Source organism: Cottoperca gobio, chromosome 11 (genome assembly GCF_900634415.1).
Source record: "Cottoperca gobio chromosome 11, fCotGob3.1, whole genome shotgun sequence".
Classification (NCBI taxonomy): Eukaryota; Metazoa; Chordata; class Actinopteri; order Perciformes; family Bovichtidae; genus Cottoperca; species Cottoperca gobio.
In genome coordinates this window covers 8,153,441-8,168,738 of record NC_041365.1, presented here as the reverse complement: position 1 = coordinate 8,168,738, position 15,298 = coordinate 8,153,441, and the positions used below count along the sequence as shown (strand labels likewise).

At 38.6% G+C, this 15,298-nt stretch overlaps 2 protein-coding genes and 1 non-coding gene across 3 annotated transcripts; 1 reads left to right on the top strand and 2 right to left on the bottom strand.

Moving 5' to 3' along the window:
- The first annotated feature begins 5,699 nt into the window (after positions 1-5,699).
- On the top strand, positions 5,700-8,072 carry LOC115015372 (type-4 ice-structuring protein LS-12-like). The gene is given in 5 exon segments (XM_029442582.1): positions 5,700-5,784; positions 6,924-6,992; positions 7,081-7,204; positions 7,704-7,713; positions 7,715-8,072. Coding segments are annotated over 4 exon segments (387 nt in total). The 5' UTR covers positions 5,700-5,784; positions 6,924-6,943; the 3' UTR covers positions 7,919-8,072.
- Positions 8,073-8,262: 190 nt separating this feature from the next.
- pabpc1b (poly A binding protein, cytoplasmic 1 b) lies at positions 8,263-14,999 on the bottom strand. The gene is made up of 14 exons (XM_029442580.1): positions 14,273-14,999; positions 12,507-12,700; positions 11,911-12,026; positions 11,581-11,720; positions 11,372-11,466; positions 11,160-11,297; positions 10,705-10,800; positions 10,245-10,611; positions 10,009-10,119; positions 9,751-9,890; positions 9,539-9,623; positions 9,132-9,262; positions 8,850-8,949; positions 8,263-8,656 (listed from the first exon to the last, which is right to left on the bottom strand). Exons 1-13 carry the CDS (start codon positions 14,463-14,465, stop codon positions 8,857-8,859), a joined length of 1,899 nt encoding a protein of 632 aa, XP_029298440.1. The 5' UTR covers positions 14,466-14,999; the 3' UTR covers positions 8,263-8,656; positions 8,850-8,856.
- On the bottom strand, positions 10,917-11,052 carry LOC115016296 (small nucleolar RNA SNORA5). The gene has a single exon (XR_003833122.1). It is a non-coding gene; the product is annotated as a small nucleolar RNA SNORA5 (small nucleolar RNA).
- Positions 15,000-15,298: the final 299 nt, after the last annotated feature.

Below are 15,298 nucleotides of genomic sequence, written 5' to 3'. Positions count from 1 at the left end.
ATAGGATACATAGAGAACATAAACCCACCTAATAACAAGAATAAATAAAATTAAGTAAAAAATATAAAAATCAGTATCCATATTGGCAGTATGCACATATACCTCAATAAACACTGCAGCAACATCAAGTATCCATTCTCTGCTACACTCTTTTCTTTCTTTCCTACATCAGTGGTGGAGATTTTAATTTCTAAGATGAAAACTTAGATAAATATTTTCCCTCTAGTGCACTCTTTACCATTATCTACCATTTACTAAACCCTATATAATGGATGTAGGTTTTTAACAATTGTGTGCTTTGTTGTAGGCATGTAAAGTGATGTGTGTTTGCATGATAATCATAATCATGTTGTTTATTATGCTTTTATTTTATTTTACATTTGTATTGTATTTATTGTAAGTGACTATCATTGTGTTATTATAGTTTCAGGCCAGTGTTGGTCACAAAACATGTGTCTTTATTGTGACATGTCCGCTTTTCATTTAATCCAACACAAATCTTTCGCTAATTAGTTTATAGAACATATATTATATGTCTGTCCATCTTTGAAGAGCGATTATGTGTGAGTGTGTGTGTGTGTGTGAGTGTGTGTGTGTGTGTGTGTGTGTGTGTGTGTGTGGTGTGTGTGTGTGTGTGTGTGTGTGTGTGTGTGTGTGTGTGTGTGTGTGTGTGTGTGTGTGTTTGTGTCTAAGGATAGAGTATGCCATATGATGTAAACATTTTAGTGATTGGGATTCTGTTTCACTATGTATAAAGCTTGCAGCAGAGATTTCTGAAAGATGTTCTTTCTACTGCTAATATGTTAATCTCATTTGTTAATTTAATATACTTTGCCCGATGCATTTTAAGACTGTTGCAGTTTACTTATTACAAATAGAAACTGACAATATAATTTAATCAATTCACCTTTAATTTTGTCACAGAAGATGACTATTCCTTAAAATAACAAACTCCTGAATGTGACATTTTGGTGATTTGGGCATAAAAAAACTCCCTTTTCCTCCATGAAAGGTAGTTATAGGCCTACTGTTCTCATAGTAACGACACTCTCTATAGCACCTGAATGCAGCAGTGGAAAGTCAAAGAAATATCAAGCCAAGAAATCTGAGCCTCCCCTGTTCTCTCAACAGAGTACAACTACAGGGTGGGTTTACAGCTCCAACTCTGCAGCCTGAAGCATGTGATTAAAACTTGGAAGCGGTGTAACTCAGTTTACTCGATAAGAGGGTAAAAACAATGATGATCCTTCTTTGAAACAGACAATGAAAGTTTGAAGTAACCGAGTTTAACTTTGAGTTAGTGGACCACCAAAGACTTGAAGAGGAAATGAGTCCTCCTCTTGAGCTCCCTAAATGTTTTTCATGACTTTTCTGGAGTCTTGTGTAGTTTCTCATTCTTCCTGCGGTCTGGTTTGAGGCCAGAGGAGTGTGAGGGAGTATGGGAGCATTTGAATATAATCTTCTTTTGAAAGCTGAATCTGCAAAAACAATTTTTTTTTACAAATGTTATTCGACTGAGGGACTAACAATCTCACATAAATCACATTAACATTGTTTACTTGAGAGTGCACACACAACAGAAAGGAAAATCAACAATCATTCCTCACAATTGTAATGAGTGTTTGGCTCACTGGAGGGCGTGCTCTCATTCATTACATACATTAATTGCTACTAACCTCAGCTATGCGGCTCAGGGACATTTGGACACTGATGTTGTTCTCCAGTCGTTTTATAAAGCTTAATTTATGTTTGCTGCTCGGCAGGACCATTTACTTTTTTACCACTTCTTTTCTTCCTCTCACAGTTCATCAAATTACTATCATTATAACAAACAGTCGGCCTAAACATTTTGTGTTTATTGCAGTAAACTGACCTTATCTGTCAAATGTCTGATTTTGGAAAATACTTTTCCATTTACTTTATTCTCCTACTTCAGTACATTTGAGAGTCAAATATTGTATTTTTTTATTCAACTACATTCACCTGGCAGATATAGTTACTATTCAGATTAAGATCTTACATAAAAACTATATCAGATGTCTGTGAGTTGTGAGCAGTTCCATCCAAAAGACATTTCCCCTCTAAACCTCTCAGGTGGTTTCAGTTAAATAACAGTTGGAAGCCAATAGAAGTAAAACGCTCCAATAATTCACACAAAAAAAGCAAAGATTAGAGCCAATTCCAAAACGTGAATACAAACTTGTCTTGCAGAACGTTGTTTTTTCTTCTTTCAGGCCTAATTAATCATCCCACAACCAATTACATTTATCTTGTGACCCTTTGAAGGAGGCCCTGAGCCCTATGTTGGGAACCACTGGACTATCGCTAATAAAGTACTTCAAACTGGCTCCATCTCGACCAGCTACAACAGTAAAGTGCTGGCTGCTAGTACGCTTACTTTTAATATGCGGCTACTTATTTCTACCATGGTTGTTTACTTATTTTATTTTATTACATGTGGGTTTTCCACTTTTATTTACTATGTAAGCCTACTTATTTTATTTTGTCTTTCATCTGCACGATCCCTTTGCTGTTGTAACACTGTAAATGTCCTATGGGACGAATAAAGGATTTCTGTGTACAGTTACAGTACAGATTCAAAACATTACATCAGTTTATAAAATATGATACATTCAGTGGTGAAATGTAACAAAGTACATTTGCTCAAGTACTGTACTTACATACAATTTTGATATAGGCTACTTGTACTGTACCTGAGTATTTCCATTGTTCGCTACTTTCTTCTTCTACTGCACTACATCACAGAGAGAAATATTGTACTTTTTACTTTACTACATTTAGCTTTGTTTTCTTTTACATTATGCAGGGTATGATGCAGTAGCCTAAATATATTATTAATCTACACAGTAGTATACAAAGTAACTCAAACGGGCTCCACATTGACGAACTACAACATTGAAATGTCCTTGCATGAATTATATAATGACTTATATAATGTTCTATAATAATATAAAACTTTGAAAGGAGCTATTCTGCATAATGAGTACTTTAATACATTCTGCTGATAATACTTCGATACTTTCACTTAAATAATATTTTGAATTCAGGACTTTTACGTGCGTTGTATTTTTAGACTACGGTATTTCTACTTTTACTTACGTAAAGGATCTGATTAATTCTACTACCTTTGGATAAATCGTTACAATTTAAACTACCAACACTGTGAAGTTGATAAAGTAGTTTCAATTCACTCCAGACAAAACATTACAATCCTGCTTACATGTTAATGCAACAATATTATAATAAAATTAATCTGAACTTTTTTCTCTCTCTTTCCAGGTTTTGTACGGTTCCCCAGTTTATGTTCTGCAAAACTACGACCTTACACCGCTTTATGTTTCCTCATTTTGTTCCATCAAACTGTCCTCACCTCTTGCAGTGTTTATACTCAGGTCAGTGTCATCATTGCATACCAGCTCTTTTTTTTTTTTTTTAAGGATGGGTTGAGAGACAAAAACAACCTAAGCAGTTTCCACCAGGGGAGTCCGGGCCAGCGGTGAACAGACTCTGGACAGAGCGAATACATTCCCACATCTGGTTTTGATCTAAGATTTATAGTCAAAATCTGACTTTTAAAACTCCAGTGCAGGGTTTTCCCACTAGATGAAAAGAGACTCATAGGATTGTCGTATAAGTTTTATTAAACAGCTCATGTTGTTTATGTTCACTGCTCACATATTTTCCCTGTATTCCCAATTCCCCCCGTCTTGACTTGTTTATGACTGACTAAGGGTGGAGTGGAGGCTGTGAATTAATTACTTTACACCAGCCATAAAGATAGACTGTTGGATGTAAACCAAAGGTAGAAGGTGTACATCCACATGAACGAGTGTCATACAAAAGGACAGCTGACAAAGACATTTTTAAAGACCATATTATTTTAAGACTAATAACTCTTACATTTTCAAAAGAAAGGGTTTAGTATTTAGTCAGAAGATTGAACTTAACTCTTAATTCAATACATACCTGTAGACATACAGTAAAACCTCCTAATTAAAGTTCAAGATATATAGTAAATAATAATAAGTGTTGGGGAAGCTACTTTGGAAACTACCAACTACATCACACTGGAAGAAATTACAGTTACTCTCGGTAGAAATCTAGTGGAGCTAACTAACGCTATTTAGAAAAAGTAGTTCAAACTACTTTGTAAAAAATAACTGATTAATTTGACAATGATTATGAAATTATAACAAAATCTAATACAAAAAAGTTACATACCACTCAATTGAGTTTATTTTAAAAAGTGCACACTTGTTCACAGGTCATACATAACATCAAAAATGTCTAATCTAAAAAATATAAAAGAATGTACCTGTTGTCTTACTCTACAGTTTTGTAACATCTGATTTGTACAATCTTAACAACTAAAACAGACATTAAACACATACATTAAAAATTACAGTGGAGAAACAATGGTAACAAAATATAATCATTACTTTCCTTTTATGGCCCAAAATAGTTGTTGGTAATTTTAGTAGTTAACAAAACCTTGATATGAAATAACGTTTTGAACAAAGGTTTTTTTTTACTATTTACCAGAAGAGTGCCTTGGACCTTTTTTCTTTTTTTAACTTTTGTCTTCACCACTAAAGAGCAACTTCTGAGCACTCAAGATCTTTTATTTTCTTTGTTTAACTACTTGAATAACTATGCAAATATGAATGTAGTAACCAGCAAGCTACTGCAAAATGTATGCATGTAATACACGAAGTTCACCACTCCCCAACACTGGTGAAGAAGTATATAGATAAGTAAGTAGAAAACAAGAGTTAGCAGCTCTGTGAGGCTGCACAGCGGTGATTTGAGCTAAATGCTAACATGCTAATCTTCATGAGGTATTATGTTTACTATCTTAGTTTAGCATGTAAACATGCTAACATTAACACAAAGCACAGCTGAGGCTGATGGAGTTTTGCAGGTACATATGTACTGGACTAATTGAAATGTTGACCTGATGAGGCATGGGAATGTGATGATAAACATCCTGAGGGTGCATAAATATCCGTACCAAGTTTCATGGCAATACATCCAATAGGTGTTGAGACACTTCACAAAAAAACCCATTAGATTCGCATAACATTTTATTTAATGGTTAATGTTTATTTTCCTTGGGGCAGGTACATAGCATGGTACCACAGCATGTTGTAACCTAGTTTGCAACATGTAGACGGACTTTTACACAAATATACACCTCTCAACATTCAAACTACACAGATCACATCAATCAATCAATAAATCACCAGAAAAACTAAGACTGACTACATGACACATTATCAATCTACATAAAGTTTGATTCTAAAAACATTAATAATAATAATGATAATAATAATAATAATAATAATAACAATTATATACAAACTAATAACTAAGTATATTAGGACATTCTGTCTATCTTATTTGTTATCATATATGTTGAAGTTGATGTGGCAATAACGAAAGTTTTGTCCTGACCTTACTATCAATATGACGAGGCTGTTCTCAGTAATTGAGCATTTTATTTAATCAGTATGATAAGATGCACTCTAGTGTTGGATAGTCAGCAGAGGGACTGTTGGACTTTGGTTTTGTTTGTCCAGGTGGCAGACTGAGCAACAAGGGTCGGTGCTGTGATTCCCTCACAGGAACAAACATCCAATAATGTTTATTTATCTTGTCCAATCAGATTCAATTAGAACAGCGCTGCATCACCAAGTGGGACTATAAGAAGGGTGGGAGTCCTACAGGAAGGCACCATCCGGTCTAGTTTCTCCTGCAGTACAGGTGAGTCTGCATCTGTTTTTCTCATTTTCTTATGGGCTTAAACTTCTGAGACGATTCCACAAATTCTTCTTTAATGTAAAATTAATTGTTACTAAACTTGAACTTAACTAAACTTAAACTTTACTGAAATGTAACTAATTGAAAGTAAAATGTAGGCTACATCTTTATTGCTTAGAGATTTAATGAGGGAACTGATGTTAAATTATGGCAAAAGAAGGGATGAATTTTAAAGAAAAGAACTTGTGTAAATAACCAGTTCTGTGTGAGAATTGATTTTATTCTAAATCATATTTAAGTTTTTATTGTAATACTGTATGTAGAGTTATGGCAAAATCCCATTCAATCTATTCTTTTGATCTTAGTAATATAATTGAATGTCCTTATTCATAGTTTGTGGCCAAATAATTAAATGTTCTTAGTTTTGTTTCGTCATCTGTAGCAGAGGTTCGTAAGCAGCAAGCCACTTTGGTATATTTGATTATAAACATTATGAAAATATTCGTTTTCTTCATACATTAGAATATATCCTATTCTAAATTCACAACAGATGTATTGATAATCAAATCAAATCTTTGGGGTTGAAAATCAATGCTCTGAAACAGGTTCATTTTGTGATCTTGTGGGAATTTATCACAAAGCTGTGATAAATTACTCCAAACTCAAGGTTCACCTGGCACCACGGACATGATGCCCCTAAAGGTCAGATAAAGTTAACATGGGGGCGTTTGGACAAACACACTGCCCCTAGAAAATATTTATTTTATTTCCTCATGTTGAAGAAGACGGGCTGGCATTCTTAGAAAATTCTGTGAGTCATCTGATTGAGCAACCTTCTGAAAAACAACTTTATCGAACATCCTAATGAGGCTTGTTGTTTTGGTTTTAAAAAGGAATAATTGTCACAGAAGTTTAACATTTCCTAATGGAATAAAAGGATTGAGCTTTCATTCGGCAGCACGGGTATGATTACAATAATATTAATAAATTGTATTTATAAGCGCACTTTTTATTTGAATAAACAAAACTCAGTGCTAACATTTACATTACAATAGAGCAGAAAAACGAGAGGAACATGCAGCATATTAACAGTCAGGTTATATCAATCATACAGAATTATTCAATATTGTCTGCTTTTGTAGGTCTTCTCCACTCAGCAGCCATGAAATTCTCCCTCATTGCAGCCGTTGTTCTGCTTGCTCTGGCACAAGGTATGATCTTTACATTTACTTCTCCAAATTTGCAAGGACAAGTAAAATGTACTTAATATTGATTTGTTTTGTTTTTGGAAACCCACAGGAAGCTATGCACAAGATGCTGCCGATCTCGAAAAGCTCGGTCAGTACTTTGAAGACATGAAGAACAAGATGGTCCAGGACCTGACTCAGATTATCAGCAGCCACGACCTTGGAAACCAGGCTCAGTGAGTACAGAGACCGCTCGAGACCTCCACACACAGTCATGGTTGAGTCATGACTTGCTGCATAATGTTTTATTATGACATAAAATATTCTGAAATGGGTCATTTTGTATAAGGAGTACTTTTACTTTAAGTACATATTGATTCTAATACTTTTGTCCTTTTACTAAAATAAATCTTTTAATGCAGGACTTTTACTTGTAACAGTACTTCCACTGTGGTATTGCTACTTTTACTTAAGATTGAAGTACCATTATAATTTAATTGTTTAATGTATTTAGTATTTTATTTATAGCAATCTGAATCAGAAAAGTAACCAAACCTGGGAAAAATATATAATGAGTACAGAGTCCAAAATGTAATATGAAGTACAATGGAGGTTTCTTTTCTGTTAAATTACAATTAAAGTACAACATTTGTACCCAAGTACAGTACTTGCCATGTAATATGCAGGGTGCATTTGTTTTTTATGCACGGTGGCTCATCATGTTCTACCCCACAGGACCTTTGTGGCAGGACAAGAAAATCCAGCTGGAGCCCCTGGTCGCTCAGATCCAGGAGCAGCTCAGGACAGTTGCCACCAACGCCGAGGCCCAGATCACGCCCCTGGCTGCCAACGTGCAGGCTCAGCTCCAGCCCCAGATCGATTCCTTCAAGAAGCAGATGGAGGCCATCTTCCAACAGCTGACCAATCCAAGCGCACCAATTGAAAACTAATGAAATGGTCCTTCTAAAAGATGCAAATGTGCCTCCATACCACCGTCTTGCATCGGATGCAGGCAGAAGTACAACAGCCTAAAATGTGTTTCAGTGATTATTGACATCATAATCTCGGTCCCAAAGCACAAATAAAACTTGAAATAAAACTTCACTGTCCATTTCATTTTGTGTCTGTATGATGGGTGTTTGATTTTTAACCACTTTACCATTAGAGTCCTGAATTATTTTGATTTGGCCAACACTTGGAAACTCTTAACATGATCCAGCTGGTGTGAGTGATGGGACAGGCTCATTGTCACTTATCTGTAGTTACACTAACCACCAAAAAAGACACGTACTGATAATTTTAAAGTTTTATTCAAGCAAGCAATGATCATGGGACATTTCACAATATAAGGCTTCTACAGTCCACACATTCAAACATTTAAAAGGGATAAAATGGCAGAAAGGAATGCTTTCAATCTTATTTTGTCACAGGATCCTCTCCTCTAAAACCCTCAATAAACTAGTCGTTTTTTATTTAAACTTTTTCTCTTTTTTGTGTATTTTCTCTTTTTAACTCAACAAACCAGGCCTGGTATTTCTGTTCATTATAGGCCTGAATGGAGACTTGTTTCCATTGGTATTTTTTTAAATATCATTTGACTTCTTTTTACTTTGTTTTGTGTATTTTCAATTTTTTCATTGTTTATTTCTTTTGTCCATCGGTGAAGCTAGTCTCGAGGTTCCCCGCTCCTGTGAAAACACAAATACAAATGCAATCAGTGATACTAATTAATCGTTTACTACAACTATTACTAGATAAATGTGGCGACAACCCACTGCTAAATACAGTAACAAGTATGTGGCAAGGTCATCATGAGAAGCCATAATCTCCTGTCAACATGGTCCTCTCCTTGTTAAAAGCAGCTCTGGTCACTAGTCATACCTTGGGTTCAGACACTCGGGACACCAGCTGGATTTGTCACAGTCTTCTGGGAATTCTCCTTTGCCTGGTGGGCCTGAAGCACAGCCACCGCCTCATCCACCTGAAAAGATTAAGTTGTTGAATGTTGGCAACACCACACATCATGGTGTGATTTTAAAAAGGGCTGCTGCCACAACATCCACCTTTCCTGAGTCTTAAAAATGACTAGCTAGTGAAGATGCATACTTGCACGTCATAAACTCACATCCTTGGGTGAAAATGTTTCTTATTAAAAGTACTTACCTTTGAGCGGAGAGATTCTGGGGACTCCAGCATGTGGAGCAGCTCTGAGTTGTCAATTTCCAGCAACATGCCAGTGATCTTCCCTGCCAAGCTTGGGTGCATGTTCTGGATCAGTGGAAACAGACGCTCACCTAGAGTGACAAATACTGAGGGTTTAATACAGAATGTAATAATCACTCGCCAGGGGCCAGTTACTAAGACAACAGCATGTAAAATACATGCGTTACATGCAATATACAGCACAGAAGGTATAGTGGGGGTATGGTTCTCTTAACTGGGGATAGAGTCAGCACTGTATGAAGTAGGAATAATAAGATCTCACGTTGAAATGGTATTGTACATACTGGGTCTAGTGAGAGGCAGGGTAACATGGCATGTGGTCATGGAGAGTTGTTGCCGACACTTACCCAGCATCTGCTTCTGTTCCTGTGGTGGAGCAGCAGCCAGCATGGAGGCAGTCAGAGGCTCCTGTCCCTGAACGTGGACAGCAGGCTAAGGGGAGGGACGCAGGAAATAAAATAAAAAGTCAGACAAAAATGTTTTAAATCTAACTGAAATGTATCTCCTACGAGGAGAGCAGAATGAGTCATTAGGTCTGGCCTAAAATAAATATTCCTACCTGCTGCATGGGGACTTGTTGAGCAGGCATGTGCTGCTGGGGATTGCGGACTCCTGCTGCATATTTGTACTGAGGGACTCCACGCACAGGAGCGGCGGCTGCAGCGGCTGGGTTGGCTGGTCGGGGGCCCATGGTCTGAGCTGCAGCAGGAAGAGCCAACAGGGGGACAGAAACATAAACCAAAAGCAGCAGCCATACAGGTGAACTGTATTTGATGTGTAGTTAAGACAGACAGCTGAATAAGTATAGGTGACTGACCGACACGCTGGGCAGACATCATGCGGGGCACCTGGGAGGTCGGCCGCATGGCACCGAATGTCTGAGGGCGTGGTGCTGAGGGACGCATAGCACCTGGCATGTTCTGGAAGTCTATGAACACAAAACAATTGTGGGCTTAAGTTTCATGTTTCACCGTGCGTTACTGTAATTTTAAAATGACCGTAATACACACAATGGTGGAAGGACACCTTAAAAAAATGGAGCGATATACTCACGTTGTGGCCGGACACCTTGGGTGGCCCAGCGTGGGCTCGGGCGGATCTGAGCCATCTGCCCAGCAGCTGGGTAGTAAGCAGCACGGTTCTGGGTCTGAGGTATGGCTGCCATGAAGTAGCCAGAGGGCGGGGCTGGTTGGTAGGGATTGATGACTGGGTTTGGCACTGCACGCACACTGGCCATGCGCTGCATGTACTGGTTGGTCAGGTGGGCTTGACGTTCCTCTTTCCGCTGGGCCAGGGCCACATACAACGGCTTGGTGGCTACAATGCGTCCATTCATTTCTGTCACAGCTTTGGTAGCCTCCTCTGGAGACGAGAAGCAGACGAAGCCGAAACCTTTGCTGCGCCCGCCCTCCATCATGACCTGAGAGTGAGAGTCAAATGAAACCAATGAATGAATGAATCTGGACACTGGTAAATCTAAAAATTACAGAAGATTGAACAGATGAGATCCTACCTTTGCACTGGTTATGGTGCCGAACGGTGTGAACTCCTTTCGCAGACGTTCATCGTCAATTCCATCATCAAGGTTCTTCACATACAAGTTGACACCCTAAAAATAAGACAAGTGGCGTTAACTTGTGTTTTCTTTTGAAAACACTACATATTAGACAGGAATAAACCAATTCCAATGGACTGAAAAATATCTCTTTACTGTTTATTTAATGCATTTGTCTGTAATACATATTTATCCCCAGAATCCATGGGAAGGGATGTGGGGCCCATGAACTACAGAGTCACTGTTGCAGCCATTTTGGCCAGTGCAACCTACTAAGGAGGGAGCACTGAATTTGACAAAGCTGCAGTCTCTCAATATGCTTCACCAAACAATGTGACAGAAGAGATTGATTTGAAGTGGCTGTCAAACTATGATGCATAATTCTTCTTTATAATTTGAAAGAGGAAATGGACCTGATAGCGAGTCATGCGGTCTTGTTTCATTTGTTCAAATTTGCGCTTGAGCTCCGTCTGTCGCTCCACCTTCTTCTGGGCACGGCCAACATAGATGAGCTTGCCGTTAAACTCCTTCCCATTCATCTCATCCACTGCCTGCGGAAAACAAGAAACTAAGTCAACTCCGTTAAAACTGGTGGACATTTCCAGGTGGTTGGTACAACTCTTACCTTCTGAGCGTCCTCGTGCCTATCAAAGCTGACAAACCCGAAGCCTCGAGACTTTCCGCTGTCGTCTGTCATGACTCGGATACTCATGGCGTTTCCTAAACAGAGAAATTACCTTTAGGGACTTTACATTTGCCCCATGTTTTACTGCAGAGGATCAAAACGTTTGAAGAGGAGCAGATTGCTTTTGAAACATGGACACCCTGACTGACCATATTTACTGAAGACATCCCTCAGCTTCTCTTCATCCATGTCTTCACCAAAGTTTTTAACATAGACATTTGTAAACTCCTTGGCTCGGGCACCCAGCTCAGCCTCACGTTCTTTGCGAGATTTGAAGCGGCCCACGAATCTGCGTTGAAATTGACATTTAGCTAAATTTGAATACATATTAAGTGTCCTGCTCATCACAACGGTAAAGCCAATTGTATGTTTAGTAAACTGTATCTTCATTGGGAAACTTTCAATCAGAATAGGTGCAGTAATCCCATTTCACACATTAGTATGCACCACAGTTAAAACGAGTCAAAACATTCACTTACACTTTTCGGTCATTGAGCAGCATGCCATTCATTTTCTCAATGGCTCGTTCGGCTGCCTCCTGAGTCTCAAAATGCACAAAGCCGTAGCCTTTAGAGCCATTCTCGTCACAAACCACCTTAGAGGAAGAAAACACATGCTGCTTTTAAGCCACACACATGCAGTATATTAAAACTTTATTTTGGATCACACCTGAAATATTAGTCTCCTCTCTGAAAATGACTTTTTATTGTAACATGCCTTGTATTGGGAAACAAGTGAAGAATTACTTCAACTGTGTGACTTTTAAATCTCGCATTTCTATCCATCACTTCCCATGAACATATGTTTTTGCAGAGCAGTTCTGGGAAACGATGTCCAGTTGCTATTTCTAATATTAATGGGTATACAAATTAATTGTTTGGTTTAAGGGCACAAGGCAACAGAAACTAACCGTTGGGGGCAAAAGTTGGGGAGTAAGTCTTTTATAGCATGAACACTTACAAAGCACACGCATGCAAATGTCCACTCACAATGCTGTACATAGCAGTGACGGTTCACCATCCCCATATTTCAGATTAGATACAACAAGGAGGGGATTCGGCCACTAGTCTTTTACCTTGCATGACAAGATGTTGCCAAAAGCAGAGAAGGTGTCGTATAGAGCCTTGTTGTCAATTGACTTGTCAAGATTCTTGATAAAGATGTTTCCCACGCCGCTCTTTCTCAGCGACGGATCACGTTGTGACCACATGATGCGCACAGGCCGCCCCTTGATCACGTCAAAGTTCATGGTGTCCAGTGCACGTTCGGCTGAGGGAAGGAACATAGGGAGAAGGCGTTAGATTATTTAGTATATCTAAATCTTCTTGTACTGGATATGACAGCATCTTCAGGGAGGTATTGAATACAACCGTTCAAAGTTTCTCCCAAGCTTTTTTCTAAGAAAAAAGATGGCCTACAGATTGTTAACACATTTTCATCTGCTGATCCGCAAAGTGTTATCTTCCTTTTAGTCCCTTGCTCCAGGGCAGCTTAACAGTAGGTGATGCTGCATTCAATTCAATTGTCAATTAGTATAAATTAAATAACTACAAATCAAATAAGGGAGGAATAACATAGTTTACAAAAAACACGATACTAGGTGGGGGTTAGCCAATGACACAATACAGTATATACAGCGTGAGACTATACAAACGATTCCCTTTATACTGCGGAAGCTATCCCTTTAAACAACCATCTAATTTTATTAAACCACCATCACGTTATGGTTTACCAAATTAAGATTTTAAGAATTCCCTGGATTAAGCAAAAGGAAAAAAAAGCGACATTCTGGTGTAGGAAACGGTTATTTTTCTAGTTTAAGAAAATCTACTAGGCCTATATTGCATTATATGTTGTTGTCTATAGCTGCAACGATTAGTCTACTAATCATTTAGTTGATTAACAGAAATATAACCGCAAACTACTTTGAAAAATTGATTAAATAGTAATTTTTCTTCAAAAATGGCGTTATCAGCCTCTCAAATATAGATTAGTCCTGTTTTCTCTGTTTTGGGACCATCTTTATCATATTTAAATGAATATATGCGTGTATTGGAATGACAAAACAAGACATTTCAAAGACATCAACTTGGACTTTAAGAAACTGGGAAGGACATTTTCCACTATTTTCTGACATTTTATAGACCAAACAATTAATATAGAAAATAATTGGCAGATTAATTGATCGTAAAAAAAAAAATGGTCCTATTGATGACATTATCAGGATATAAAATAAAAATACTGCATCACAGAGGATTTGATCTACATTCCCCACCCATAATACTTTCCATATTAACTATATCTCAGAAAAAAAACCACAGATACACCCTAGAAAATGAGAAGGCAAATGCAAAGCTGTGCGCTTATCAAGGGAATGCAGAAGTTTTTGAGGAGGGTAGATATGGGCTTCTATGGTGCAGGGCAGACCTATTCTAACATGTTAAGGAATTGACATGCGGTTCTTTTTTTCCCCCAGATTACGATGAATGTTCATATCACAACAAATGAGACTGGCAAACGTTCAGGGAGTATTTCATTAAACTGGTGAGGCAGCGCTTTAGGCTTAACAGTTGGGGTGTTGTCCTGCCAGAACAGAGAAACATTTGCATCGAGTATTCAGCAGTCCACTGCTACATTACTGGGGTGGGCAGGACAGGGCGGACGTGGTGCTTTTCTGCTACGCCACTGCTGGGGAGGTTCAACTAAGGAGACCTATACCGACAACATGTCGGCCGCAGTCACGTGTAGTGGAAAAGAGGCTAGCTATCACTTGTCACAGCCTGTCATGTTAAAACAGACATTCTTTACACATTTTAGTCGGTATTTTAATAAATTACCTACCGTCCGGTGGCTGTTGGAAGTTGACATAGGCGTATCCAAGGGAACGCCGGGTAATCATGTCCCTGCAGACCCTGATGGACAGGATAGCTCCGGCTGGGCTGAATTTCTCGTACAGCATGGCCTCGGTCACATCTTGATGCAGATCCCCGACGTACAGGGAGGCCATGGGGTAACTGGGAGCACTGGGGTTCATTGCTAGCGAAGTACTCGGACGCAGACTGGTTTTGTTAACGGAAAAAGTTTTCGACGACGTTACGAACGCTTGGTTCTCCAACGGTCACTATCGTCACGTCAGTTCGGGGCAGAATGCTGATGGTAAACGTTAACAACCGTTGGCTTGTCAGTTAACCGGCTTTTGAGTAAAACATTTAAATGTTAAAAAATAGCACAGTGTCGACTTCTAAAGGGATTAAAACTGTCATTCAAATTTGACACACTGTGGTAAAAGCAAATTAACGTTACTTAGCCTCGTTTCTGAACCAGTAACACGTCGCCTGGGAAGAAAAATGTCTTTCGATTTTAACGTTAGGCAGCCCCTTCTTATACGTTACCGTCCAGTCCTCGAATGTCTACTCCAGCTTCACCGTTGTTACAAAAAGAAATAAAATGAGTTTTTGTATTTTTTATGTTTTTTATTTTTTTTGTATTTTTTATTTTTTTTATAGAATGTGCCGAGCGAGCTCAGGAGCACACACGCACTCACACAGCACTGACAGCCGGGGTAGAGGGGAGGGAACCACGGGGAAGTTGTTTAATATATACCACAGGGCGCGTCACCGTAATGGACCAATCATCTTCCAGTGTAGTTGTAAAAAAGTTAACAAGGGGGCGTTCACCGCAACTGTACGCATGATGATGAAATCATGTAAAAACGTATTGCTCAAGGCTGAAATTGACTTATTATGTTGACCACAATAGTCGATTGTTCAGTGGTGCTGCATGGGGACGACGTGAAATCCTCTGCAGTGGTTAGGATCTACAGGCGGAACTAAATCTCACAACCATCCCCGCTACTAAATAGCCGGT

Coding starts and splice junctions, on each gene's coding strand:
- pabpc1b (XM_029442580.1), bottom strand. CDS start 14,465: ATGAACCCCAGTGCTCCCAGTTACCCCATGGCCTCCCTGTACGTCGGG. Junction 12,701..14,272: donor CTTCCAACAGCCACCGGACG/GTAGGTAATTTA, acceptor TCCTTCCCTCAG/CCGAACGTGCACTGGACACC. Junction 10,801..11,159: donor ACCGCATGACTCGCTATCAG/GTCCATTTCCTC, acceptor TCTTATTTTTAG/GGTGTCAACTTGTATGTGAA.